This window comes from Vanessa cardui, chromosome 11 (genome assembly GCF_905220365.1).
Source record: "Vanessa cardui chromosome 11, ilVanCard2.1, whole genome shotgun sequence".
In the NCBI taxonomy this organism is placed as follows: domain Eukaryota; kingdom Metazoa; phylum Arthropoda; class Insecta; order Lepidoptera; family Nymphalidae; genus Vanessa; species Vanessa cardui.
The window spans coordinates 11,753,072-11,776,979 of NC_061133.1; the positions used below are offsets into that span (position 1 = coordinate 11,753,072).

Below are 23,908 nucleotides of genomic sequence, written 5' to 3' on the forward strand. Positions count from 1 at the left end.
CCCCAGGCACGCGACTTCGCGTTTAAGTCGCCGAGAACCATTATCGGTTTCGGCGACTGCCTGGCCACCGCAGCTCTGACCAAGCCGAGATAGGTCTCGAACTCAGCCAGGCTGCGGTTAGGGGAGAAGTACGTCCCGACGACGACGTACTCCCCCCACCCCACGACTACGTAGCCCGAACCACTTTCGATGAGTGAGAGGGGGGGCCCCGTTCCGCTCCTCGTGAGGACCGCTACGGTGTCGTCCAAGTCTCCCAGCCAGTGAGGTAGGGGAGGGACGTAGTAGGGTTCACAGGCCACCGCCAGGTCTACCTGCCACTCCGCCATTGACTGCAGTAGAAGATCCTGAGCCCCGGCGCAGTGGTTGATATTCGTCTGAAGGAAGCTGAAGTCTGCGCTCATGTTGACATTGCAGCTTCCTCCTCAGCTTCGTCCGACGTTATTGGTAGTCTGAGTAGCGAGGGCCACCTTACCTTTCGTGATGGGGGGGCTACATTCTTTAGACCCCATCACGTGCCCGGAGGGCTTGCCGGCGTCTGCGCATACTACGCAGCGCAGCTTCCCGGTACATGTAGACGATATGTGTCCATCAACGCCGCACCGGTAGCAAAGGCTTCCTTGTTCCGCACTGAATGGGCAGAGCAACCTTGTATGGCCTAGACCCATGCACTTGTAGCAGCGCAGAGGGCGCTGCTCCATCACGTACACTCTGGCCGAGTAGCAGCGCAGAGGGCGCTGCTCCATCACGTACACTCTGGCCGAGCCGAGAATTGATCCCAAGGTCTTGGAGTTTTACGCTCTGCTCAGCGCGCTCCAAGACCTGAGCATACGTGATGCCTTTCTTCTCCGCTTCCGGCTGCAGAGTTAATACCACTGCAGCTGTACGAGGCGCGGACAGCTTAGGCTTAGTTGCTTGTCCTGCCTTAGGCACCATAGGCGCAACTGTGGTGGTTGCAACAGTCGGAAGGGAAGCCTGCTTTCCCTTCTTTCCCTTTTTAACCACAGCGGACCAGGACACCTCCTGGACCATCTGTGGCGGAATTATCTCCGACGTAGGCTGGACGCCTGGGGGACCAGCAATAGATGCAGTCGGAACAGCAGGTGGCGCCCGTTTTGGCGCGTGTGCAGCTTTCGTCGGTGGAGCAGGCTGGACAGCCTGCGTGTAGGGCATAGCAATCTGCTGCGCCACCTCCCGCCTCTTATCCGCAGCTAACGGAGGGCGAGGTATTTTTGCGGGAGGCAACCGTTCCTCTAGTGCGGCAAACCGTGCGTTGATCATGTCGCCGACCGAAGAAATTATGGAGGCTATAAATCTCTCCATTTGAGCATCCTGTGCCGAGCCGGAAGCATCACTTGCCACTGCCACCTTGGTCCGCATTTCCGCAAACTCGCGGCGGTGAGCCTTTACCTCGGCCTTGAGGCTGTCCACCTCTTTGCGCAGGCGGCCATTATCGGCACGGAGCTTTTGCGTCTTCTCGGCTTCTGTCCGAGCTGCTAAGGCGTCTACAATGCCCTGTAGTGCAGTCGCCGACTCCTTCAGCCTCTTTGCAAAGCCACCTTTTAAATTGGTGGACTTTTGGGCCACCTCCAAAATTAGGGCTGCGCTTCGGCCAGCTTGTGCCCGGAGTTCCTCTGCTCCTATCTTCGTGGGATCTTCGGTGTGTACATCCGAGGATGAGGATTCCTCGGAGTCCACGACAACCTGTGGAGCGTCCTTTCGAAACGCCCGACTAGGCAGGGACCGCTCGAAAGCCTCCTCTCTGGCCTCGCTGGCCTTGGCTTTCAGCTCAGCCTTTGCCCGAGCGAGGCCACTACCCCGTCCTTTCGCGGTTTTGCCGCGAATCGCAGGCTTGCTCTTCGCAGCCAACCTCATCTCCGTCTCCGTTTCAGAGCCGGAGTTATAAATAGCAAGGCCCCCATAAGGCCGTTTTCTACGAACCAGGGCGTCGGACGACAACTCAGTGTCGACGTCCATCGCCGAAAACGAAAAACATCAATAAACAAAACAATAAAACAAACGAAAATATTTATATACAATAATAAATATTAAACTGAAACAATTAAGATCTAAAAAGATCTATTCCACAACAACAATAGAACCAATCCTTAAACAAAACAAGTGTCCGATAAACAAAGCCAATAGTCCAGATGTTACGCGTCAGAGATAACGAAAACCGGCAAGCAGGTGTCGTTTTAAATCTTCAATCGTAAAATCTTATCGCACTATTCAACACAACCTCAGTCGACGACGTTCGAACGTTGAATCATTCTGGACAATATGGCGCTGCAATGGGGTCGGTGACGTCACTTTCTTGTATTTTAATCTGCGGTACATATAGTAGAAAAGCAAGGTTTACAAGAAAGTGACTTCATCATAAGCCCGGCCAATCAGGAGCGTTTTGTATCACGTGACAAACGTTTGAAAAAATGCATTTTTATATATGGATTTTTGAATAATTTAACTATTACTTTCAACTTTTGTTAGTAAATAACAATTTTTAAACTCATAATATACACATTATTAATTCACAATTTATTTTTCGCATGGTCAAATAGCCTATTCCTACTAATATATATATTTATATAGATAGATTATTAGATAATTCGAAGGCTGCTAAAGTATAATTCGCAATCGTAAATGAAATCAATACAGTTATGGCAAATACTTTCAGACATGTGCACCATTATGGACATCAGATATCCAAGATGGCAATAAGTTGAAGTTTGGCGCACTGGGAACGTGTTTTATATCTAATGACACTCATGCCAATCGGTACACTGGGTTACTGGAACAGTATGTCAAGAAAGATTATGAAAGACGAATTCCTAAAATTGGTTTGTATTATGATGTAATGTTTTTTTCATTCTTGAACCATTTAATTTTTTGCAATTGTTAACTAGAATGTATGGGAAGTATTTTTTTAAATAAAACTGATAAGCTTGAAATAGCTAGAGTTGAATAAAATAAAATCAATATTAACGGAGGTGTTAATATAAAAAAAAGTTTGAGATTAAAAAACAAAAACCTGAATATCCGGAATTGGAATTGAACTGTTTGAATGTAAACATTCATCATTCACTTCCGTGTAAATAGATTAAATGCTAACAGTTATTTTATTTTTTTTTTCTAAATCACCTTCCATGCATTCTATGTTGCCATATTTAAATAAATACTCCTTGGTTAGATTAAGTTCGATTTATTTATTAATCACGTCTTGTTTCAGAGGAGATATATGGTGGCATCGGTTGGAATACTCTCTATGATCCAAATAATAACTTGATCCTCATAGCCAAGTCGTCTCTTAAAAGTAGTATCAGTGTGATGCATATGGGCGATCCTTTGGCACCAACGTCGGCTGTTCTTTTGGGCAGCACGTTTAACCAATATGAAAATTTAGGTATTCATTTGTTTTTCCTTTTTTTTTTAATCCTGTCATTATTATTAACCAATATTTTGAGTCTGACTAGGTTTAACAATATTTAATTTTATAAAGATATAAAAGTTATCATAAAGAATTATCTGCAAAAAGTATTTTAAGGTCCTGCAAATGTGTAGTATATCTTTGTCATTTATAGAAAACAAGGTTTGTTTCAAATGAATTCATCTTTAATATATTTCATGGTAAGACTTTGTATAAGTCCGTATATTTTGGTACCATCCACTGATTTTTATTGTTATGTACCGGTTTGAAGGCTGAGTTAGCCAGTGTAACTATATACACAAGGGACATAATATCTTACTTCAAAATTTGGTTGGATATTGGTGATATTATGAATTATTAGTGTAGTTAACATTGCTAACGTATATAGGCAGTTGTGACCACTTACTATCTGGTGGCCATTTGCTAGTCCACCTACCTACATAATTATAAATTATATTTAATCGAATTATTGCTTCAAAACTTGATTTTCAGGTCTCAACTTTGCCGTTGGAGTATTTTTTAATAATCACAAGGTATTATACGCATTCAACATGATCCTGCGAAGCAGACTCACGGGCGCTGTGAGTAATTATATACATATATATGAAATAAACACACATTACATAACATTGTATTCATTAGAGCGAGTGTCATTGGATCAAATGATATACACTAAATCAAAAGTGACTTGATTGTGTGGACAGTTGCTAAAACAGTTTAAGTCCCACTTCGAAGTTAACTTGTAAAGCCTTTCAAAACTGCTTAAAGTGATATGTAATTTTAATGCCTTTAAGCTTTAAATCATGTTATTAATGTTCTATATCAGTTTATTTTGTTTTCTTTTTTATATGAACATTTTTAATCAATATATATAAAACTGTTCCGTTACTGAGTGACTGACAGACAACGCACAGCCTAAACCACTGGACCTAGAGACATAAAATTTGGCACACGTATGCTTTGAGTGTCCTAGTTGTGCACTAAGAAGGGATTTTTCAAAATTCCCACGGGATAGGGAATAAATGGGATTTATATTTTCGAACCAAAGTAGCTCTATCTCCGTAACTATAATTATTAGGGGTTTCAAATTTAGCATGCAAGTAGGGTATACCACAACTTAAAAACTGTTTTAGGATATTTCAGAATTCCCAAGGGATAGGGAATAAATGGGACTTGTTTAGTATAAGCATTGTACCTGTGCGAAGCCGGGGCGGATCGCTAGTATACAATAGAGTTTATTTTCTTACAACATATAAAATCTAAAGCAAATAGAAGTATAATTTGATTTTATAGGATAATAAGAAATCTGAACACATTATTGCAGTTGTTGTAGATGTGAGAGCATTCTTACAAAAGCGCGTTAAAAGAATTATCGGCGTGCATTACTATAACTGAGTGAGCTCGTACTTATACACTCAAAATGTCTTAGAGTGCGTGAGCTGACTAAGATTAAAGATAATACTAATCAGATTATATAAGTAAAGTTTGATAATTGTCGCCTCTATGTCGACAAGGGCCACGCCTGTATTAGAAGAAATTTACGAACAATAATGATTTGATATAGCTGTTATGAAAATACTATTTATTAATAATACCGTTAATTATTTCAGATAGCATTTCTTTACTACGAAGGTAGTGATAAAACGATGAAAATATTAGAAAACAAAAGGCAGCCTGTTCAAATAGAAGACAATTTGACGAATTCAATGTACGGAACATCACTTCATAGCGTTGATTTAAACGGTGACAGTTTCTCGGAGCTTCTAGTTGGTGCGCCTGCGCAAACTATCTACGAAGGCGGGTATGAGCATGGCGCTGTATTCATCTATTTGGGAGGTGGTCGGGTAAATATTATATATATTTTATTAAGGATGTTTTTTTCGACCTATATAATTCTATGTATGCTATCTATTAATCATCTTAGCTTAAAACGTATGAATAGGTATTGTATCAATTCTACCTTGTTAAGATTTTGAAAGGAATCCTATGTTTTTGCTTACAGTCGCCATTTTCTCTCGATGAGAATATTTCTAAATGAATAATTCAGACTGCGCTGCTCTCATAAAGGTTAAATTTTTAGGCTTTCTCAGGCTGTTTTCCTTCAAAGCTCAAAATGCGATAATTTGGTAAAATAAATATAAAATATATAAACGATAAAAACAAATACTAGCTGTAATACTAATAAAAATTGTTAGAATACTTAGAATTAATTTCGATATGGTACCCATAGCAGCAATTACAATATCTCAACAAAGAGAAAAATGAAATTAAAAATTACAGGTTTTTGTATAGAGATATACAAAAACCTGTAATGCTTCAAATCTATAGGATATTATTACTTGAAATTATATAAAGTAAATAAATATTAAACAAAATCATATACCCTATTCTGATACCGATTTAAGTAGCTAAAGCACTTGTGTTATGGAAATCAGAAGTAACGACGGTACCACAAACACTCAGATCCAAGACAACAGAGAAAACTAATGAACTTTTTCTACATCGACTAGGCCGGGAATCGAAACCTGGACCTCGGAGTGGTGTGCCCACGAAAACCGGTGCGCACACTACTCGACCACTGAGGTCGTTAGAATAATAAATTAAGTCAGTATAAAAATTATGTTTTCTTTTACAGCCCACCTCAAAAACGAGTTCGAACCTTTGCATTTGCGGTCACAAAGATGCTTCAAGATTTGGAACGGCCATTGCCTCTAACGATATTGATGGAGACAGTCTCCCAGGTAAGATATTCAATATATTAGATAACTAGCTGTGAACGCCACTTCGGGTGCGTTTGAATTTAACAAAAATGTTATCGTTATAGCCTAAGTTATTTCTTATAACATCAGCTTTCAGGCAATGAATGTCTCGTCAAAATCGGTCTAAGCGTTCCAAAGATTAGCCTGAACAAACAGACAACAACAATCAACCTTGTAAAACATACATATGCAATTATTTCTATATGAAATACAGACTCTACAGTTTTATATAGATTACGCTCTTGTGAATTATTTGTACATTGTTTCCACCCGTATATATGTGTATGTTAGGTATTAGTTATTACATTTTTCCAGGATAAAAATTAAGTAACTTATGTATTTATCGTTCAGAAGTGATCTAAATATGAAAAGTTATTGTTTATTTTTGAGTCCACCTGCCACTTCTCATTCACTTTCATTTATATACTTACACAAACACGTCATTTAAGTCAACCATAAGCATCAATTATTTTGCAGTCAGCCATATTATCATCGACATTTTTATTGTCTACCAAAAATAAGAAGTAAAATAGTAAGAAAAATATTATTTACTTTTTGGAGATAGGGTTTTGTGTAAGACCTTCTACCCACACACATTTTCTACACTTAAACAGCAATTCTTATTATTGTTATGTTCCGTTTTGAAGAATTAGTGAGCCAGTGAAACTGTAGGCATACAGGACATAACATCTTAGTTCCCAAGGTCAACCTTGCCCATTGACGATGTAAGGATTGCTTGGAGAAATTTGTTGTGATACCTTACTTCTGATGGCGCAATTGTTTGTTCACCAAAATGTACTAAAAAACATCGCTTATGCACCGAAAAATTGCTTACTTTTTATCTTTTTCAGAGATATTTATTAGTGCACCTTACGAAGATTATGGTGAAGGAGCTGTGTATATTCTATCTGGTTACGAGGTCACAAGGATGTTGCTGAAAACGGGATCGAACCCAGTAATATCAGTATCAGAGTTGAGTGACACGCAAAGAATCAAAAATACGCCCTTCAAGTCGTTTGGTTTTAGTCTCCATTCTATACGGGATTTTGACAAAAATGGGGCAAGCGGTAAGAACTTACATCTAAAATTTTTATTACTGCACTAGCGATCCAATATACTACAGAATTTTTCTTGTATATTGACTCTATTGTCCCTGTATTATATACAAAAACCTCCCTCTCGAATCACTCTATCTATTAAAAAAACGCATCAAAATCCTTTGCGTAATTTTAAAGATCTAAGCATACATAGGGACAGACATCGTTAAGAGACTTTGTCTTATACTATGTAATGACTATAGTAAAGTAAAGTAAAAGTAAGTAAAGTAACAGCCTGCATTTCCCACTGCTGAGATAAGGCCTCTTCCATTAAGGAGAGGGTTTGAAACATACTCCACCACGCTGTTCCAATGCGGGGTGGAATACACATGTGGCAAAATTTCGATTAAATTAGACACATGCAGGTTTTCTCACGATGTTTCCCTTTACCGCCGAGCACGAGATGAATTATAAAAACAAATTAAGCACATATATGTATTTAGTGGTACTTGCCTGTCATAGGTTAAGATGCACGCGTTCTAACCACTGGGCCATAGTCCCCATATAATAATGGTTTTGTAATGTCTTCTGTCTATGACTTCCAGGCAGACTATATTATACAGAGATATTATTGTATTTAACATAACTTCTCTAATTGTTCTTCTCGATAGAACCGTTGGTAGCTTTAATTAATATAGTTTTGTTAAATGACGATTCATAACTGCTTGTGAAAGCCTACTTGAATGAGGTATATTTTGATTTTTCAGTGTTAGCGGTAGGATCGCCAAAAAATGGTACAGTGGTACTGTATCGTAGTTTACATTTCATCAATGTGACTGTGTCAGCTTTGCTGATAGGAAAAGAGGTGAGATACTTACACGGTTCTTAAAACAGAATATGTAAACCCTTAAAAAGGTTAGCAATATAATAATGCTCACATCACATTCCTTATATATTTTTTTATTTATTTTATATATACGTCTTATTGATATAAGCAATATCAGCGTGCCTAATTTAATTGAACGTGTTACAGTAAATATTTGATTATTGTATTAATTGGTTAAACAAATATAAACACAAACAAATATATATAATGTTCTATATATATGTATATATATATATATATAAAATCAAAATACCAACCTCATATTAATCTCTAAATCGCAGAAACTACATAAACTCATCATCATCATTTCATTCTCCTGCCCTTATCCCAATTTTATTTGGGGTCGGCACAGCATGTCTTCTCCTTCCATACTTCTCTGTCAGACGTCATCTCACAAGTAACATTCTTTCTAGCCATATCGTCTTTCACACAATCCAACCATCGTTTCCTTGGTCGTCCTCTACCTCTATATCCATCCACATCCATGCTCAAGGCCTTCCTCACAATGTGTTCCTCATTCCTCCGCATTACATGCCCATACCATGATAGCCGCCTTCCACATAACTTCTCGGCTATCGGTGTCACTTCCAAACTTCCTCTTATATACTAATTCCTTACTGAGTATTAATACTTACCGAATATTGAGTTTTTTTTTTTTTATGGTACCACCCACTCATCAGTTATTCTACCGCCAAATAACAGTACTCGGTATTGTGGTGTTCCGGTTTGAAGGGTGAGTGAGCCAGTGTAACTACAGGCACAAGGGACATAACAACTTAGTTCCCAAGGTTGGTGGCACATTGACGATGTAAGGAATAGTTAATTACAGCGTCATTGTCTATGGGTGATGGTGACCACTTACCATCAGCTGACCCATATGCTCGTCCGCAAACCTATACCATAAAAAAAGCTAACGTCCAATTGTCTGCATAAAATAAAGTAACAGAATATGATGCGATTGTATTGTAATGGGATATGTTCTCCTCTCTCTTTGAGGAGAAGGCTTGAAATCTAACCACGATGCTTCAAAGCAGCTTGGTATACAAGTGGCAGAATTTCATTGAAATTAGCCACATGAAATTCCTCACGACGTTTTTTTTCGCCACCGAGCACGAGCTGAATTTTCCATTGGCTTAAACAGATTAAGCCAATGGAAATTCATTAACGCTTGCCTGGGTCTACTTTTATGGTCATATAAATATATATTCAAATATCATAAGTCAGTTATGTGTTGGTTAACTTAGCAGAATAACAAACCAGGGTTTGAACCCACGATTGTCAATTGAGACGAATGTGTTTAATATTGGGCCCCCTCAGCACAAATTTACATTAAGAATTAAAGTAATTCTGCTAGGTTTACCAACACGACTGGCCTATAATATCTTCTTCAATAGAAAAGTAAAATATTGCGTGAATTCACCAAATTATTAAATTGTTTAGGAACTTAACAGTTGACATTTGATGTTTGCAGAGAGTTAAGGAGGACGATATGAATTTCACGGTTACCGTGTTTGTAAACGTAACGTTTCCAGTAAAGCCGAATGTCCTATCTGGTCGTAAGTACACATTCCTCATTAAATATCCGCCTTCCTTTCAACTTTTGCTCTTAACGACTTAACAGAAATATATTATTATTGTTTTTTTTTTGTGTCTGTCGCATATTTTGATTACCTAGCTCACCATTACTTACATCTCTATAGAATCTTACTAATCAATAGTAAGGTATGATGATCTCAATGTCATAAATAATAGAAATTTTAATAAAAGAGATGAGAAATATGACAGAGTAAACTCAAAACTCACCGCAAACTGTACGAGTTTTTTACTTTCAATTACCCTTTATTTTACGTAAATAAATATAATATATCTATCTATCTCTTTTCAACGCTTAACACAATATTTACTGCGACGAACTTTATAATACACGCTCTCTTACATATAAAGAATTTAAGCTAATTGTCTAATAATAAGGTCTAACGCTCAAAATGGGAACGCGAAGACATTTTTCTCAACTGATTGTATTATTTATGTGCACCTCAGTTGTTGAGATACGTGGAAGCAATAGCTCATAGCACAGAGTATTTTAACATGCAATAATTGTAGTGTAATGAGTAACTGTTGTTAGCGACAGCGCAAAGCGTCACGGCTTTAGCAGAACCTAATATTTCAGCGTCCATGCTAGTTAAGCATGTTTAATAAGGCTGCGAATGATTGGCACGTATTGGCACCGTGATCACCAAAATATCAATCTAATACTAACTAGTGATTTTCTTCTTATTTTTTTCCTTATAATCTAGAGGCTTATAGCTAAAGGCTGCTTTGCGAAACGGTGTTAGTATTTAATTATAGACGATTCAAAAACGCTTCGTTGTGAAGTTTACTCGTATATAATTGATTTGATTTGGTAACATTAACTTTTAAACTGGTTAGTCGAAGGCCAATTAGATATATATTATAAGGTGAGATAGTATAAACTTTGGCTGTGCAGTGGTTTGTCTTAATTGATAAAACATCAGGATTAAATGAATGTGAAGCTACATCAATGCTGCTGTTCACATACAAATTCATTATATAAAGGGCGCAATTTAAGCTTGTAAATAAAAATAATAAACATTCCGTATTATAAGTATAATTATAGGTGGGTATATATAGTATAATTGTAGGTGGCTCTGTATGTGTTTTTAAAATCTCTCTAATAAGAAAAACAATTAAAAACTTGAGACAGGTAAAATCGTATGTAGTTTAATTGAATACTTTAAGCATAAGTTTAGAATAGAAATTACTACTAAAACTCGTAATTAGCGAAGGAGACTGTGATTAAAGGGAATTACGTCATTTTGCTTTCAGGACTATTTGTAACTACAAATATAATCGGAGACGCAGCTCGTATAGTCGATAAGACATACGAAATTAAGGTTACGAAAAAAGTATCACTGTATACTAACGAGGTCCTAGTGTTGTTGGTAAGTCTGATATTTTGTAATTCTCTCTGTAATATCCCTTCATAATATGTTTATGTCACCGTAAGATTACAAAATTCGTTAGAATACAGTCTGACGAGACTGATTATTATTATATTATTTATTAATATACATGAGAACCGAGATAGCCCAGTGGTTAGAGTGAGTATATCATAACCGATGATTGTAGGTTCATTCATTCTAACCCTGGCAAGTTCTTTTGAATTTTAATGTGTTTAATTTGTTTATAATTGACGACCTCCGTGGTCGAGTGGTGTGTAGACCGGTTTTCATGGGTACGCCACTCTGAGGTACCGGGTTCGATTCCCGGCTGAGTCGATGTAGATTACCATTAGTTTTCTATGTTGTCTTGGATCTGGGTGTTTGTGGTACCGTCGTTACTTCTGATTTCCATAACACAAGTGCTTCAGCTACTTACATTGGGATCAGAGTAATGTATGTGATGTTGTCTCATATTTATATTTATATATTTATTTATAATTCATCCCGAGTTCGGCGGTGAAGGAAAACATCGTGAGGCAAGTTGTATCTAAGTACCTACGTACGTATCAACGAAAAACTGCCGCGATATTGTGAACCGTGAAATTTTATTGCAATTTAATTTAACGTATTATTTTTCGCTATATTGTAATCTTACGGTGACATATAGATTTGATACGGACCCTTAGCTGATAATGAAGCGAGTTGTTTCCTTTGTTTGTTATGATTTCAATTCTTAACTATTATTAAACGGATCTTGAAATTTGCATACATGATTTTCAGACGTTAAGAAAAAAAAATAAGTAGGTAGCTTTACTTCAAATGAATGTTAACAAATTTTTGCACAAACTTTGGGGCAGTATATGATCTAGCATATTTATTTTAAGAGTTTTAAAATTTGATTTTAGACTTAAGATTAGCATTTTCGATGACTTATTTATTTTAAATCTCATCGTAAATCGGTCCGTGAAATTTTATCCCGTATATTTAGGAGTCCATTCTTGCGCGTTTAATATCATGCACGGATTCCGATTTTTTGTATTGAATTGAAAATAACCTATTGCTGTATAGACTATCTACAATTATAAGTTGAAGTAACAAATTCGTATTCGGTTAGTTCAGACAGTTATTATTATTTATTAATATATATGAGAACCGAGATAGCCCAGTGGTTAGAGTGAGTATATCATAACCGATGATAGCAGGTTCATTCATTCTAATCCTGCCAAGTTCTCTTGAATTTTAATGTGTTTAATTTGTTTATAATTCATCTCGAGTTCGGCGATGAAGGAAAACACAGTGAGGCAAGATGTATCTAAGTTCAACGAAAATCTCCATATATGCTTCTTACCTTACTTGGCCCAGTTTACGGGCTGTTACTATTTATTGCTATGTATAATACACATGAATGCCCATGATGAGTGCTCTCCCTTATTCCCTAAAGCTATGATTACACGTGAACGATCAAGCGATAAAAGTGTAACAAAGACTTAGTACCTTGTATATTTGACCTTTAAATTTGTGTTTAACATAAGAAAATAGGAGATTTTCTAAGTATAACGATTGAGTATTTAAAAAAATCCTTACCGATTGTGGCCTCGTGTTTGTTTGTCTAAATATTGTACCAGTATTTCCCAAGTAGGGTTTTTTTTAGGTATAAGCGATTACGAAGAACATACCATTAATACTTTTACATAAGACTCGTCAGCAGAGATATCCTATGTTAAAACTCGAAACCCAAAGCAGAATGTGGTTGTGAAATATCATATCATTGTTAGTTAGTGATAGGGCATCGTGCAAGTCCGTCTGGATAGGTACTAGGTTAAGTAGTTAAGGTAACTGGGTTACTATATATTCTATTGCCAAGCAGCAATACTTAGAATTGTCTTGGAGTGGTTTGAAGGGCGAAAGAGCAAGTGTAACTACTAGTGCCGGCGTTAGAGGGACTGTCACCCTGAGCAAGAATATTTTGGCGCCCACTCGGTAAACGGTCAAGTAAATGGCCGTAGCCGCCAGTAGACTCGGTTTTCTCTCGAGACGAGAGACCAAGTACCAAGTACAAAAACCGGCGACCTCGCGCCGCCCTCGAACGCTTAGCTATGCCCACCATCCACCACGCGTTCCAGCTTGGTGGGGGAAGTATTCCACCTCCACCAACCGTCCCCAATAAATTTGGCGCCCTGGGCCGTCCCCCCATCGCGCCCCTCCCTAACGCCGGTACTGACTACTACATAACATCTCAGCTAGGTTCGTGCTGCATTGGTTAAACCAAAAGCGGTTAATATTTCATATGCAATGACTAGGAGCAGTGTTGATTATTATCATAGGGTGACTCATTTGCCAGCCAGCCTACCGAAGTCGTTTAAGATATTATATTTAAAGGATAAACCCAAAATAGAGAATCACGAGCTAAGATCTTATAGAAACTACAAGCCTCACACCCTAGCCTCAAAATACATACGTAATATAAGGTCTAGCTGCAGCATCTATTGTTACTAAAGCGGTTAAAACGTTTTAAAAATAGCTAAGTATAAATTTCAATATTTGCTGTTTTTGTTTTAGGACGATACAGAACCCGGCAATTATAAGTTCACGGCTAAAGTGGAGTCAGATGTCAAAGCCCTCGAGGCACCAGGTAATAAGTAATTATTTTTTTATTGTTTATTATTTTTGGGCATGAATATTATGAAAGTGCTAATTTAGCGTATTGTATTTGATTATTGCTTGCGATTAATATGAGTAATTTATTCTGAGAACAACAAAATTTGTATTTTTTCTTACTTTTTTCACAGAATTCGAGAGATCATTATTTACAATAAGCAATTACAGCAAACCGGAGACGGTGTTGGATGTTGTACGCCGTTGTAAAGGAAACGATTGTGTTCCTCGTCTCTCTATGCACTTCGAGTGGCTGGGCAGGTAGTAATTATAATAGTATTTCTTTTTAGTTCTTAGTGCGACTTGTTATCTCTGATGAGTAGATATTAATTACCTTATATTATACATGTTCCTTGTCGACTGGTAACCTAATTATATCTTGGTAATTCAGGTAAAGGGAATTGTTGTTGTCTTGGAGGCAAGGCACATTTCGAAGCCACTTTACCCTTTTCTAACTTCCTAAAGTATATATTTAAATATAATTTACGAAAACTCATATTTATTTATAACAACTTTTTTCTGTTAATTTCTTACGACACTATACTCAAATGGAGAAATATTTGTGTTCAGAAATATTTTTAATTAACAAAATTAGCAAGTAATTATAAAACCTTATTTTCTAGTTAAATTTACTTTTTGTTATTTTATGGGGCTCTGAAGTAGCCTTACACTGCCTTATGGATAAACCCTATATGTAAACACTTTCTCATAAAAACGGCAAAAATAATGTTACTAGTACTAGCAGACTCAGCTGTGCGTTGATGTATATGTTATATGATACTGTTCAGCAAAAAAATTTCTGAAATACGCTTGATATATTGGTAAAAATTTCGCGTCAAAATATTCAGTCGTTTTTGCATGATACACGGTGTAAAAAAGTTCAGCAAAAATCATCAGGTCATCAGCAAAATTTTTCCTAAATGTTTGTTTATTTAAAAATTTCTTCAGAAGCACATAATATATTGGCTAGTAACAAACATATTATTTTAATCGTACCCATTAACAGATCTCAAAAATCCATGCTCGAGAATTTTCCGAAAATATTTTCTAAGAGAAAACGGAGTCAGCTACGTAAAATTTATAGCCTTAATCTATTGAGTAAGTTTTTGTGTACTTGCGTAAAAGGAAAAGGATTTTCCAGGAGATAACTTATAAGGGGCACTGCCAAAATATTTTTAATATACATACATATGTATATGTTTTACGACGTTCTAATATTTTCTGCTGCTTATTGATTCTATATTCAAATTATAAACTTCATTATAAAATTATCTGAATAATATTTTGCAGTACGGATGAGGTGTACATACTTGGATCAAGTGCATTTGAGAATATGAACGTGATTGTAAGAAATGATGGTAACGCCACTTACGAATCCTGCGCATGGATCAAGATTGATGGAGTCAAGGTATAATAGATTAATGAGTTTATTGTACAATGTGTATTTGTTATATTTTGAAGACCCTTTTGAGATTAATAGATGAAAATTACCTTTGAGTTTGTATCGAGTAACAATATGCGAGTCGAAATGGCCCAGTGGTTAGAACGCGTGCATCTTAACCGATGATTGCGGGTTCAAACCCTGGTAAGCACCGCTGATTCATGTGCTTAATTTGTCTTTATAATTCATCTCGTGCTTAGCGGTGAAGGAAAACATCGCAAGGAAACCTGCATGTGACAAATTTCATAGAAATTCTGCCACGTGTGTATTCCACCAACCCGCATTGGAACAGCATGGGGGAATGAATATGTTCCAAACTTTCTCTTCAAAGGAAGAGGAGGCCTTTAGCCCAGCAGTGGGAATTTACCGGCTGTTGTGATTGTTGTAACAATTTACAGCATATTATTATTATACAGTGTAGTAACAATTATTATTGTACCATTCCACGCGGACGAGATTTACACTGTAAATAGTTTTAGTTCATATTTGTATATATCTAAGTATTGAATGTTATTAATTCTAATGTTAATAAATACATTTGTAAGGAAATTATAATAATGGCTTGTATACATATTATCTTATTCTATTACAAAAGTCGAAACTGGAAAATCATTTCCTTTTATTACTTGGAAATGTTTTTACGTTTTAATTTACACATTGGGTTCAGACCAAAAACAAATTGAAAATTCTAAGAAGGCGAAGGCAAAGTTTGTTTAAACTTATTGATTTGCTCACAGTGGATATTATTATCGTAGAAATAAAATCTTGCTAAGGTAATGTAATCTACATTGGAGAAATGCTTGCATGAAAATGAGTGCATCAATTATTCCTTCAAGCTATTTATCCAATGTATTTAAGCAATCATAATCCGTAAAGATGAAAATGACTTCATGTTTTAAGGGACATGAAGCAGCCCTATCAAATTTCAATGTCTAGAATTTGTTTTTGAGGAATTGGTTGGCGGACGAGCATATGGGCCACCTGATGGTAAGTGGTTACTATCACCCATAGACAATGGCGCTGTAAGAAATATTAACTATTCGTTACATCGTCAATGCCCCACCAACCTCGGGAACTAAGGTGCTATGTCCCTTGTATCTGTAGTTACACTGACTCACTCACCCTTCAAACCGGAACACAACAATACTGCGTACTGTTGTTTAGCGGTAAAATATCTGATGTGTGGGTGGTACCTACCTTGGCGCGCTTGCACCAAGCCCTACCACCAAGAAAGATATTTAGTGATTACAGAAAAAGTCATAAGGCTATTCCTCAACCCAGGTTTTGACCCCATATATGTAAAAGAAAAGTCTTCAATAAATCATGATAATTTCTGAACTTGATATCCATAAATTTGATGTATCTGTGTTGTCATATTTTATATTTAAGTTATTACATTAGTGTCTGTTTACAGGCTTCAGTTTTGGGATGCATCCAATTTGACGATGAGTGGTACAAATGCGATTTGATAAATATTGAAAGACATGGCGAGGTGTGTAACATTATTTACATCACTAATTTCTGCTTCATAATTAATAAGAACTATTCTATAGACCTGGATAACTTTGGTACCTACCAAGAAATAAATTTTCTCTCTGTTTTTTTTCTGTTTGCTTAATTTTTGTGGAGTTTTAAAGATAAATGGTATATTTTAACTTTTAAATAATTATAATCTTGAAACGCTTGTTTTCTGAAACATCACTTAATACTTTCTTTTGATCGTCAACTGCGGAACTCGTCAAAGTAATTCAATTTTCATTGTATGACTTTTTGTAATTTGCGTTAAAATTTGGCAGAAAATTGGATTAAGCTGAAGTGCAAAGATGTGACATAATATCTTACTGTATTAACGATGATACGGCTTTTTTAAAATCAATTATATTTTCACTGTAGTAGACATATTTTCGACTACGATTCGATAAATTTATAGGTGGTAGTGTTTAAATATTGACGATTCAAAAACGATTCATTGTAAACTTTAATTGAATAAAGTAATTTGATTTGATTTGAAAACATTTTGACCAATTTCTTGTAGCGACCTATAAATATACGTCTAGATATGAGCAAGACAACAAGTAGAGATGAAGGCCTGGAAGTAGAGGTTCTGTTGTATAATAACTGCGCTGCCACTGGAATCAATGCGACTGTACGACAAACCAAGAAAATACCATTTGAATTAAATACCGCCGACATTTCTATTGACTAGTAAGTGATTTATTTCTTTGCCACTATTATTGCAGATATCTCACATAAAATCTGTTGCTATATTGAAGCGTCTAAGGTTGTAAATCTCTTGTTCCTGGATCAATTTAGAAATATTGGTTAGTCAAGAGATTTTCGGTAGCAGCTGAAAGAGTTCCGAGACATCTTGGAAAACATGAAAGCCTGGTTCTGTATCTAAACTATCTGTGGTTATGACAGATTGCCACTGCGCATGACGAATAGAGAGAGAGCCGAGATTCAGCGATTAGAGCGCGAAAATCTTAATTGATGATTGCGGGTTCAACACCAGGCAAGAACCTTTGAATTTACATGTGTTTATTTTTGGATTGATATCCGAAGAAGGAAAACATTATGAGGAAACCTGCATGTGTCTAATTTCAACGAAATTCTGCCACGTGTATCCACAAAATCGCATTGGAGCAGCGTGGTGGAATATGCTCCTAATCTTGTCCTAAAATGAAGATAAATCTTTAGCCCAGTAGTAAAAAATTTACAATCTTTTATTATATGACGAAAAGACAGCGAGTTAAAAAAAATGTGGCCTATCCTTCTACTTCTTGATACTCTATATCGATGTAAATATCTGATGATGATAATACCTGTTATTCAGCTCTGCACAAAACCTTAAAAATACGTAAAAAAGCGTATAAAGTACAGGCAGTTTTTTAACGGTTAATTGGCGTAATAAATAAATTCTTATTATTATGTAATACGAGGCTGGAGCAACAAAATTTTAATCCTGTATGATAAATTCTTCTCATTTAACATTTACGTTCACATATTATTTATCTTCTGTTCACAGTTTACATTATGATCGGAATATAACGGAGCGTGAAATTCAAGATGTTGATACAAGTTCAGTAATAGGAATTCGTGATTCTTTTTCGGTAAGTTTTTTTAAGAAAATAATACGATATTTTTTCTTGGCCTTGAAACCTTGAAACCTTGGCCGTCTTCTGTAAGGAATATTATGTTTAATAATAAAAAGGAGAATCCTGAACTCGATACGTTTCGAACAGTATAGAACAGGCTAAATATAAGAGTATAGTTATTGAGCTGTTAATAGCCGAAGTTACCCAATGACTCAAATGAATAAAAGCACCGCGGTATTTACATGTACTTAATTTGTATGTTCTCATACTCGGCATGGAAGGAAAACTTCAGAGTTCTTTTTTTTATGGTATAGGTTGGTGGACGAGCAGATGGGCCACCTGATGGTAAGTGGTCACCATCACCCATAGACAATGACGCTGTAAGAAATATTAACTATTCCATACATCGTCAATGTGCCATCAACCTTGGGAAGTAAGTAGTTATGTCCCTTGTGCCTGCAGTTACACTGGCTCACTCACCCTTCAAACCGGAAGACAACAATACTGAGTGCTGTTATTTGGCGGTAGAATAACTGATGAGTGGGTGGTACCTACCCAGACGGGCTTGCACAAAGCTCTACCACCAAGTAAAAAGTTCCTGTCGAGGATATCAATCGGTCTCAAGTGTATCCACAAACCCGAATCAGAATCAGAATCAAAATGAATATGTATGAAGGTGCGCGCACTTTACGACGTGACAATTGGGTGACATTTGTGTCTGCATATTCACGGATTTGACAAGAGTGACGAAACAGTCACCGTGACAAAAGTTACCAGTGCGCACTAGTTCTTACTTCTTAATTTGATATGTCAATTTGTTGTCGCTTATAATTTTGCTAATTCGCTTTTGTTTCAGATAACAAATAACGGAAGCGTTGTATGGAAATCTGTCCAAGCATTGATAACTTTGGAAAAACGTCCATTCATTAAAAATCATACGGTAAGCGTCATCACAAAAAAATAAATAATGAACCACGATGATCTTGTAAATGTCAAAATAACCCCTAGATAAAGGTATGAGATTTTGTCGGGGTTAGATCGTTATGATCGTTTCCGGCTATACTGACCAGTCTCAAGGGAGATTGGCTAGTATGGCCGGAAAGAGTACAGGCTTCACGTGAATTTTGTTTTCAATTGAGATTTTAAAGATACAAAAACTTTTTAATGACTAGAGCTCAAATTTGAACTCTAGTCATTAAAAACTGGTTACTTATAAAACTGTCGCTTTATAAGTAACCAACGAAGTAGTCGTTTCATTTGAATATAACTAGTCCAAAAGACTTTGGTACAATGATATTGACTATTGGTATTACGACCGTTCCAATGGAATATCATTGCCAGATTTACCACCAAAATTACAATGGATTTCTCAATTTTTAGATAATGATGCTAGAAGCGAGTGAATGTATTGAAGATAATTTAGATGATCTTACAATTTTCAACTGTACCTTAACACTCGAAGCAAACTCGACTTTTAAGATATCGACAATGACAAATATATTGAAGGAAAAAATGAGTAAGTATATCCAACGATAGATTTATATGTTGACGCAGTTCCAAGTATAAGCATCGGCTTACACAGTTTCGTTTAAATCCGTAAATAAATGTCTGCTTAATGCACAAACGGAAAAGCGATATATCTTATAATTGTATATTTGCTCCGTATTATTCTGTAACGATACTAAATTTCACTAAGATTTTCGAACATGGATAGTATGGTGTATAAAAAAGATTTCATGAATTAAGTCTTACATCATTTGTATTATTTAATGGGCATGATTTTCTTTCTTCGTTTTTTTTTTAATTTATTTTTATCTCCACAGACTTTTGCGTCTGTGCATCTTTACAAGATTACGTTTACGCTTAACTCAATATTTTTTTTATAATACTTATATTCTCATTAAACCTTTTTAATTTAATTTATAAATTACGTGCTCTTAAAAACTATTACAAAATAGATAGATAGCTGTGTCTTCGATTTTATTTGTCTCTCCAAACATATTTCTTTTTGCAACCCACTACCCTTATACAGTGAACTGTGAACACCCAGTAATTTATACTTTATACGTATATGTTCAGCTTCATCAATCATTGTCATAGCTCTATATTGTATCATTTTGCGAATTAATTAACATCCTCACATATACAAGCTATATACTATACAAGCGATAGTCTCAGGCCTCGCAAAATTATTAACAAGATCATTATACTAATTTATTTAAGTTAGGCAAAGAGTTTTTAGAATTGAGATGGCCCAGTGGTTAGAACGCGTGCATTTTACACAATGATTGTTGGTTAAAATCCAGGCAAGCACCACTGAATTTTCTATGTGCTTCTGAGGGTGTGTATGTGCTTAATTTATGTTTATAATTCTTCTCGTACTCGGTGGTGAAAAAAAATGTCGTGAGGTAACGTGCATGTGTCTAATTTCACAGAAATTCTTCCACATGCGAATATGTTCCAAACCTTCTCCTTTAAGGGAGAGGAGGCCTTAGCCCAGCAGTGGGTAATTTACAGGCTGTGAATATAATCTAAAAAATGTAAAGAGTTTTTTTGGAGATTCTCAGGGAAACTAAACTTTTATAATAGCTAAGCTATGTAATATGATTATATGTTGTATATATTTTCTAATATGGCTCATTGTGCTAACGTAATCGGGGATTTTGTTGCTCCTAGCGCTTTTATATCGGATCCCGCCGTAACTATAACGGATACATGAAAAGTTTGTTTGAAAGTTATAACAAGGTTTAAAAAAAGAAAAAAAAAAGGCGATAAATATTGACTTGTGTTATCAGAACTTTTATTAATAATCGTTTCTAAACAATTGCAAAGAGTGTTATTATTACGAGGCATTTTTTTGTGTTACACTAATGATTTTGAATATTATTGGGTGTTGAACGAGCATGTACATATTCAAAAGTAAAAGTCACTTTGATCTTTAGTCAATATATAAATGATTACACTTGCTCATTGGTAGTCAAGAATCTAGCACCGGCTCGGAATTTAAATCTGTTGATCTGAGAGGAACCGGAGAAAGAAATCCAGCGGGATATATTATTTTTTTTATTTCATGTTACATGTACATAAACAACACAATTCAACGATTATGGTCGAAAAAATTTAATATTTATCTACTTATGTGATATCTATCCAACCTGTACAATTTTAACAATGGTTTGATTGATGTAAACAAGGGTTGATTGATGAATAAAAAATTGGGGACGTTATCGGACGATAACCTCATTGATCGATTGAAGAAAAGGTTTGACGCTTTATATCTTCTGTTATCTTTCGTTCTGAAGATCTTGACTGCGCGATTCAGAAACGAGAAAAAGAAATATGTTTTTTAGCGCCGTCTATTGATACTTGAAAACTATTTGATACTTGGGTTGTTAAATATGCAATTGAAAAATTTGTATTTTGGGGATTATGTTAAAAATGCTGTCCCTTTCTATCGAATGTCAAAACAGTGATGACAAAATGAAAGGTCAATGTTTAAACAAGCATCCGCTAATCAAATAAAGTATAGTACGACACAACTTAGAAGTAGCATTGGCAAAATTCGTAAAACGAGTCACATACGAATTGAATACGCTCTCCCAATTATAAATATTTATTTCTCATGTGAATATGATATTTACACAAATGTAATAAATTGTAATATCATATGACCTAATATGTTCATCATTTTCACACGGCGATTTACATGCACTTGCTTTCTCGGGTTGAACTGAAGCGAGCATCTATGACGACGAATAGCGTCGAATGGCGCGATAGGGAGCTATTTCATTGGTCGTGTAAATCGGCAGTAATCGATTTTATTTTCATTTCATTGCATTATCCCATGCTACATCTAATTTGTGTCGTAATATAAGTTTATGTTGTATATATATTTCTTTTACTTTCAGTTGAAAACTTTAAGGATGGAAAATTGAGTGTCACTTCGACTTATATTGTATATTTGAAACCAACTCAACAAACCCTTAACAAAACGTATGTATAATTTAATTCATTATTTTATATATGTTTTTATGACATGTCTCAAATAATATATGTCGGCGCGGCGCCACGCATTTAAGAAAAACATGTGTCCAGAAATGATTATTTTAATAATTTAAAACTGTTTCATTGTTATATGAATAATTTTTAGTGAATTTTGAAATGTTAAATTACTCTGAAATATTTTAATGTTTGTAAACAACTGTTATCTTGAGTGAATAAGTCTACCCACCTATTTTTGTTATAAAAGATCAAGCGCCCGCCGGTATCGACAGACTTGGTCGAGCCGTCGGAGTGATCGGACCGTCTCATATTGGAATAAATCAGAGAGGATTATTTCCTGAGTTTTATTTCATACCACCGAAGATGGTTAAAGAGCGAAACTCTGACATTCGTGACGTCAGCTATGCTGACGTCATGTTTTTTTAAAAACGGGCTCTCGCATGCTTCTCCGTTATATATATTCACCTATTCTTATTAATGAAGGAGAGATTAATTAAACCTTAAATTTATATATTATGTTACTTGGTGGTAGGGCTTTCTGCAAGCCCGTCTGGGTAGGTGCCACCCACTAATCAGTTATTCTACCGCCAAACAACATTACTCAGTATTGTTGTGTTTCGGTTTGGAGGGTGAGTGAGCCAGTGTAACTACAGGCACAAGGGACATACCATCATAGTTCCCAAGGTTGGTGGCACATGTGGTCACCATGACCCATAGACAAGGACGCTGTAAGAAATATTAACTATTCCTTACATCATCAATATGCCACCAACCTTGGAAACTAAGATGTTACGTTCCTTGTGCCTGTAGTTACTGTTACTGTTATTTGGCGGTAGAATAACTGACTTTTTTACAATGTTTATATAACGAATAATTTACAAATGGAATGTTAAAATTTGTGATATGTATGTGGTGAAAAAAGAATAAATTACTTTTACTGATATGCACGCAAAAACTAACTTAAAAACTATTTTTCTTACGCAGGTGAAGTAGAACTTCTTACAGGAATAAGTACAAGTAAATATATATTTTATTTTTTAGATTAATCTCGACGCTGTACATTCAAGAGGATACGAGCTTTGGAAACAATAAGAACTTGATAATTGCGGTAGCTATAATAGTCGGATTACTGGTGCTAGCTGTGATTCTGTTGATCTTATACAAGGTAATCTTACCACTTTATACAGATATTTTTTGCCTTAGAATATAATATTTTATTCAACGGTATTCGTACATAGCAGCGATATCCAATAGGTGGATTACTGAGTAAGCTGCTTTATTATACTTTTAGTTTTTTTAGTAATCTAATCTTATTCTTTTTCCTGGTGGTTCCACAGTTCACAACCCTATATCCATTAAACTTGAGTAATGATTCATCGTTTGGGATCATATACACCAATGCCGAAGGTAACATGTTCAGGGCATGCAGGCTCATCATATGGGAAGCAATCCAATGGTATATAATAGAATTTATGTCCCTTATTACTGCAACTACCTTGGCTCAATGATTCTTACTTGTATACGAATAAATTATATCGATAGCCAAAATCACTCAATCCAGTAAACATTTCCTCACTTTGTTAGCAGATTCTTCAACAAAATTAATATTTTCTTAGTATACTAACGATTTACGGGATGCCCATAGACAT

At 35.9% G+C, this 23,908-nt stretch overlaps 1 protein-coding gene across 1 annotated transcript in view; it reads left to right on the forward strand.

Annotated features, from left to right (window-relative positions):
* The window catches only part of LOC124533401 (integrin alpha-9-like), a 35,200-nt gene that overhangs the window by 4,368 nt on the left and 6,924 nt on the right, over positions 1 to 23,908 (forward strand). The window contains exons 5-23 of the mRNA XM_047108632.1: positions 2,672 to 2,834; positions 3,224 to 3,397; positions 3,914 to 4,002; positions 5,032 to 5,265; positions 6,057 to 6,162; positions 7,032 to 7,247; positions 7,985 to 8,082; positions 9,575 to 9,659; positions 10,951 to 11,066; positions 13,626 to 13,698; positions 13,856 to 13,982; positions 15,012 to 15,129; positions 16,577 to 16,654; positions 17,198 to 17,367; positions 18,188 to 18,272; positions 19,114 to 19,197; positions 19,638 to 19,773; positions 22,166 to 22,250; positions 23,301 to 23,424. Of these exons, the coding sequence (XP_046964588.1) occupies positions 2,672 to 2,834; positions 3,224 to 3,397; positions 3,914 to 4,002; positions 5,032 to 5,265; positions 6,057 to 6,162; positions 7,032 to 7,247; positions 7,985 to 8,082; positions 9,575 to 9,659; positions 10,951 to 11,066; positions 13,626 to 13,698; positions 13,856 to 13,982; positions 15,012 to 15,129; positions 16,577 to 16,654; positions 17,198 to 17,367; positions 18,188 to 18,272; positions 19,114 to 19,197; positions 19,638 to 19,773; positions 22,166 to 22,250; positions 23,301 to 23,424 (2,361 nt within the window). The remainder of the gene's footprint in view (positions 1 to 2,671; positions 2,835 to 3,223; positions 3,398 to 3,913; positions 4,003 to 5,031; positions 5,266 to 6,056; positions 6,163 to 7,031; positions 7,248 to 7,984; positions 8,083 to 9,574; positions 9,660 to 10,950; positions 11,067 to 13,625; positions 13,699 to 13,855; positions 13,983 to 15,011; positions 15,130 to 16,576; positions 16,655 to 17,197; positions 17,368 to 18,187; positions 18,273 to 19,113; positions 19,198 to 19,637; positions 19,774 to 22,165; positions 22,251 to 23,300; positions 23,425 to 23,908) is intronic.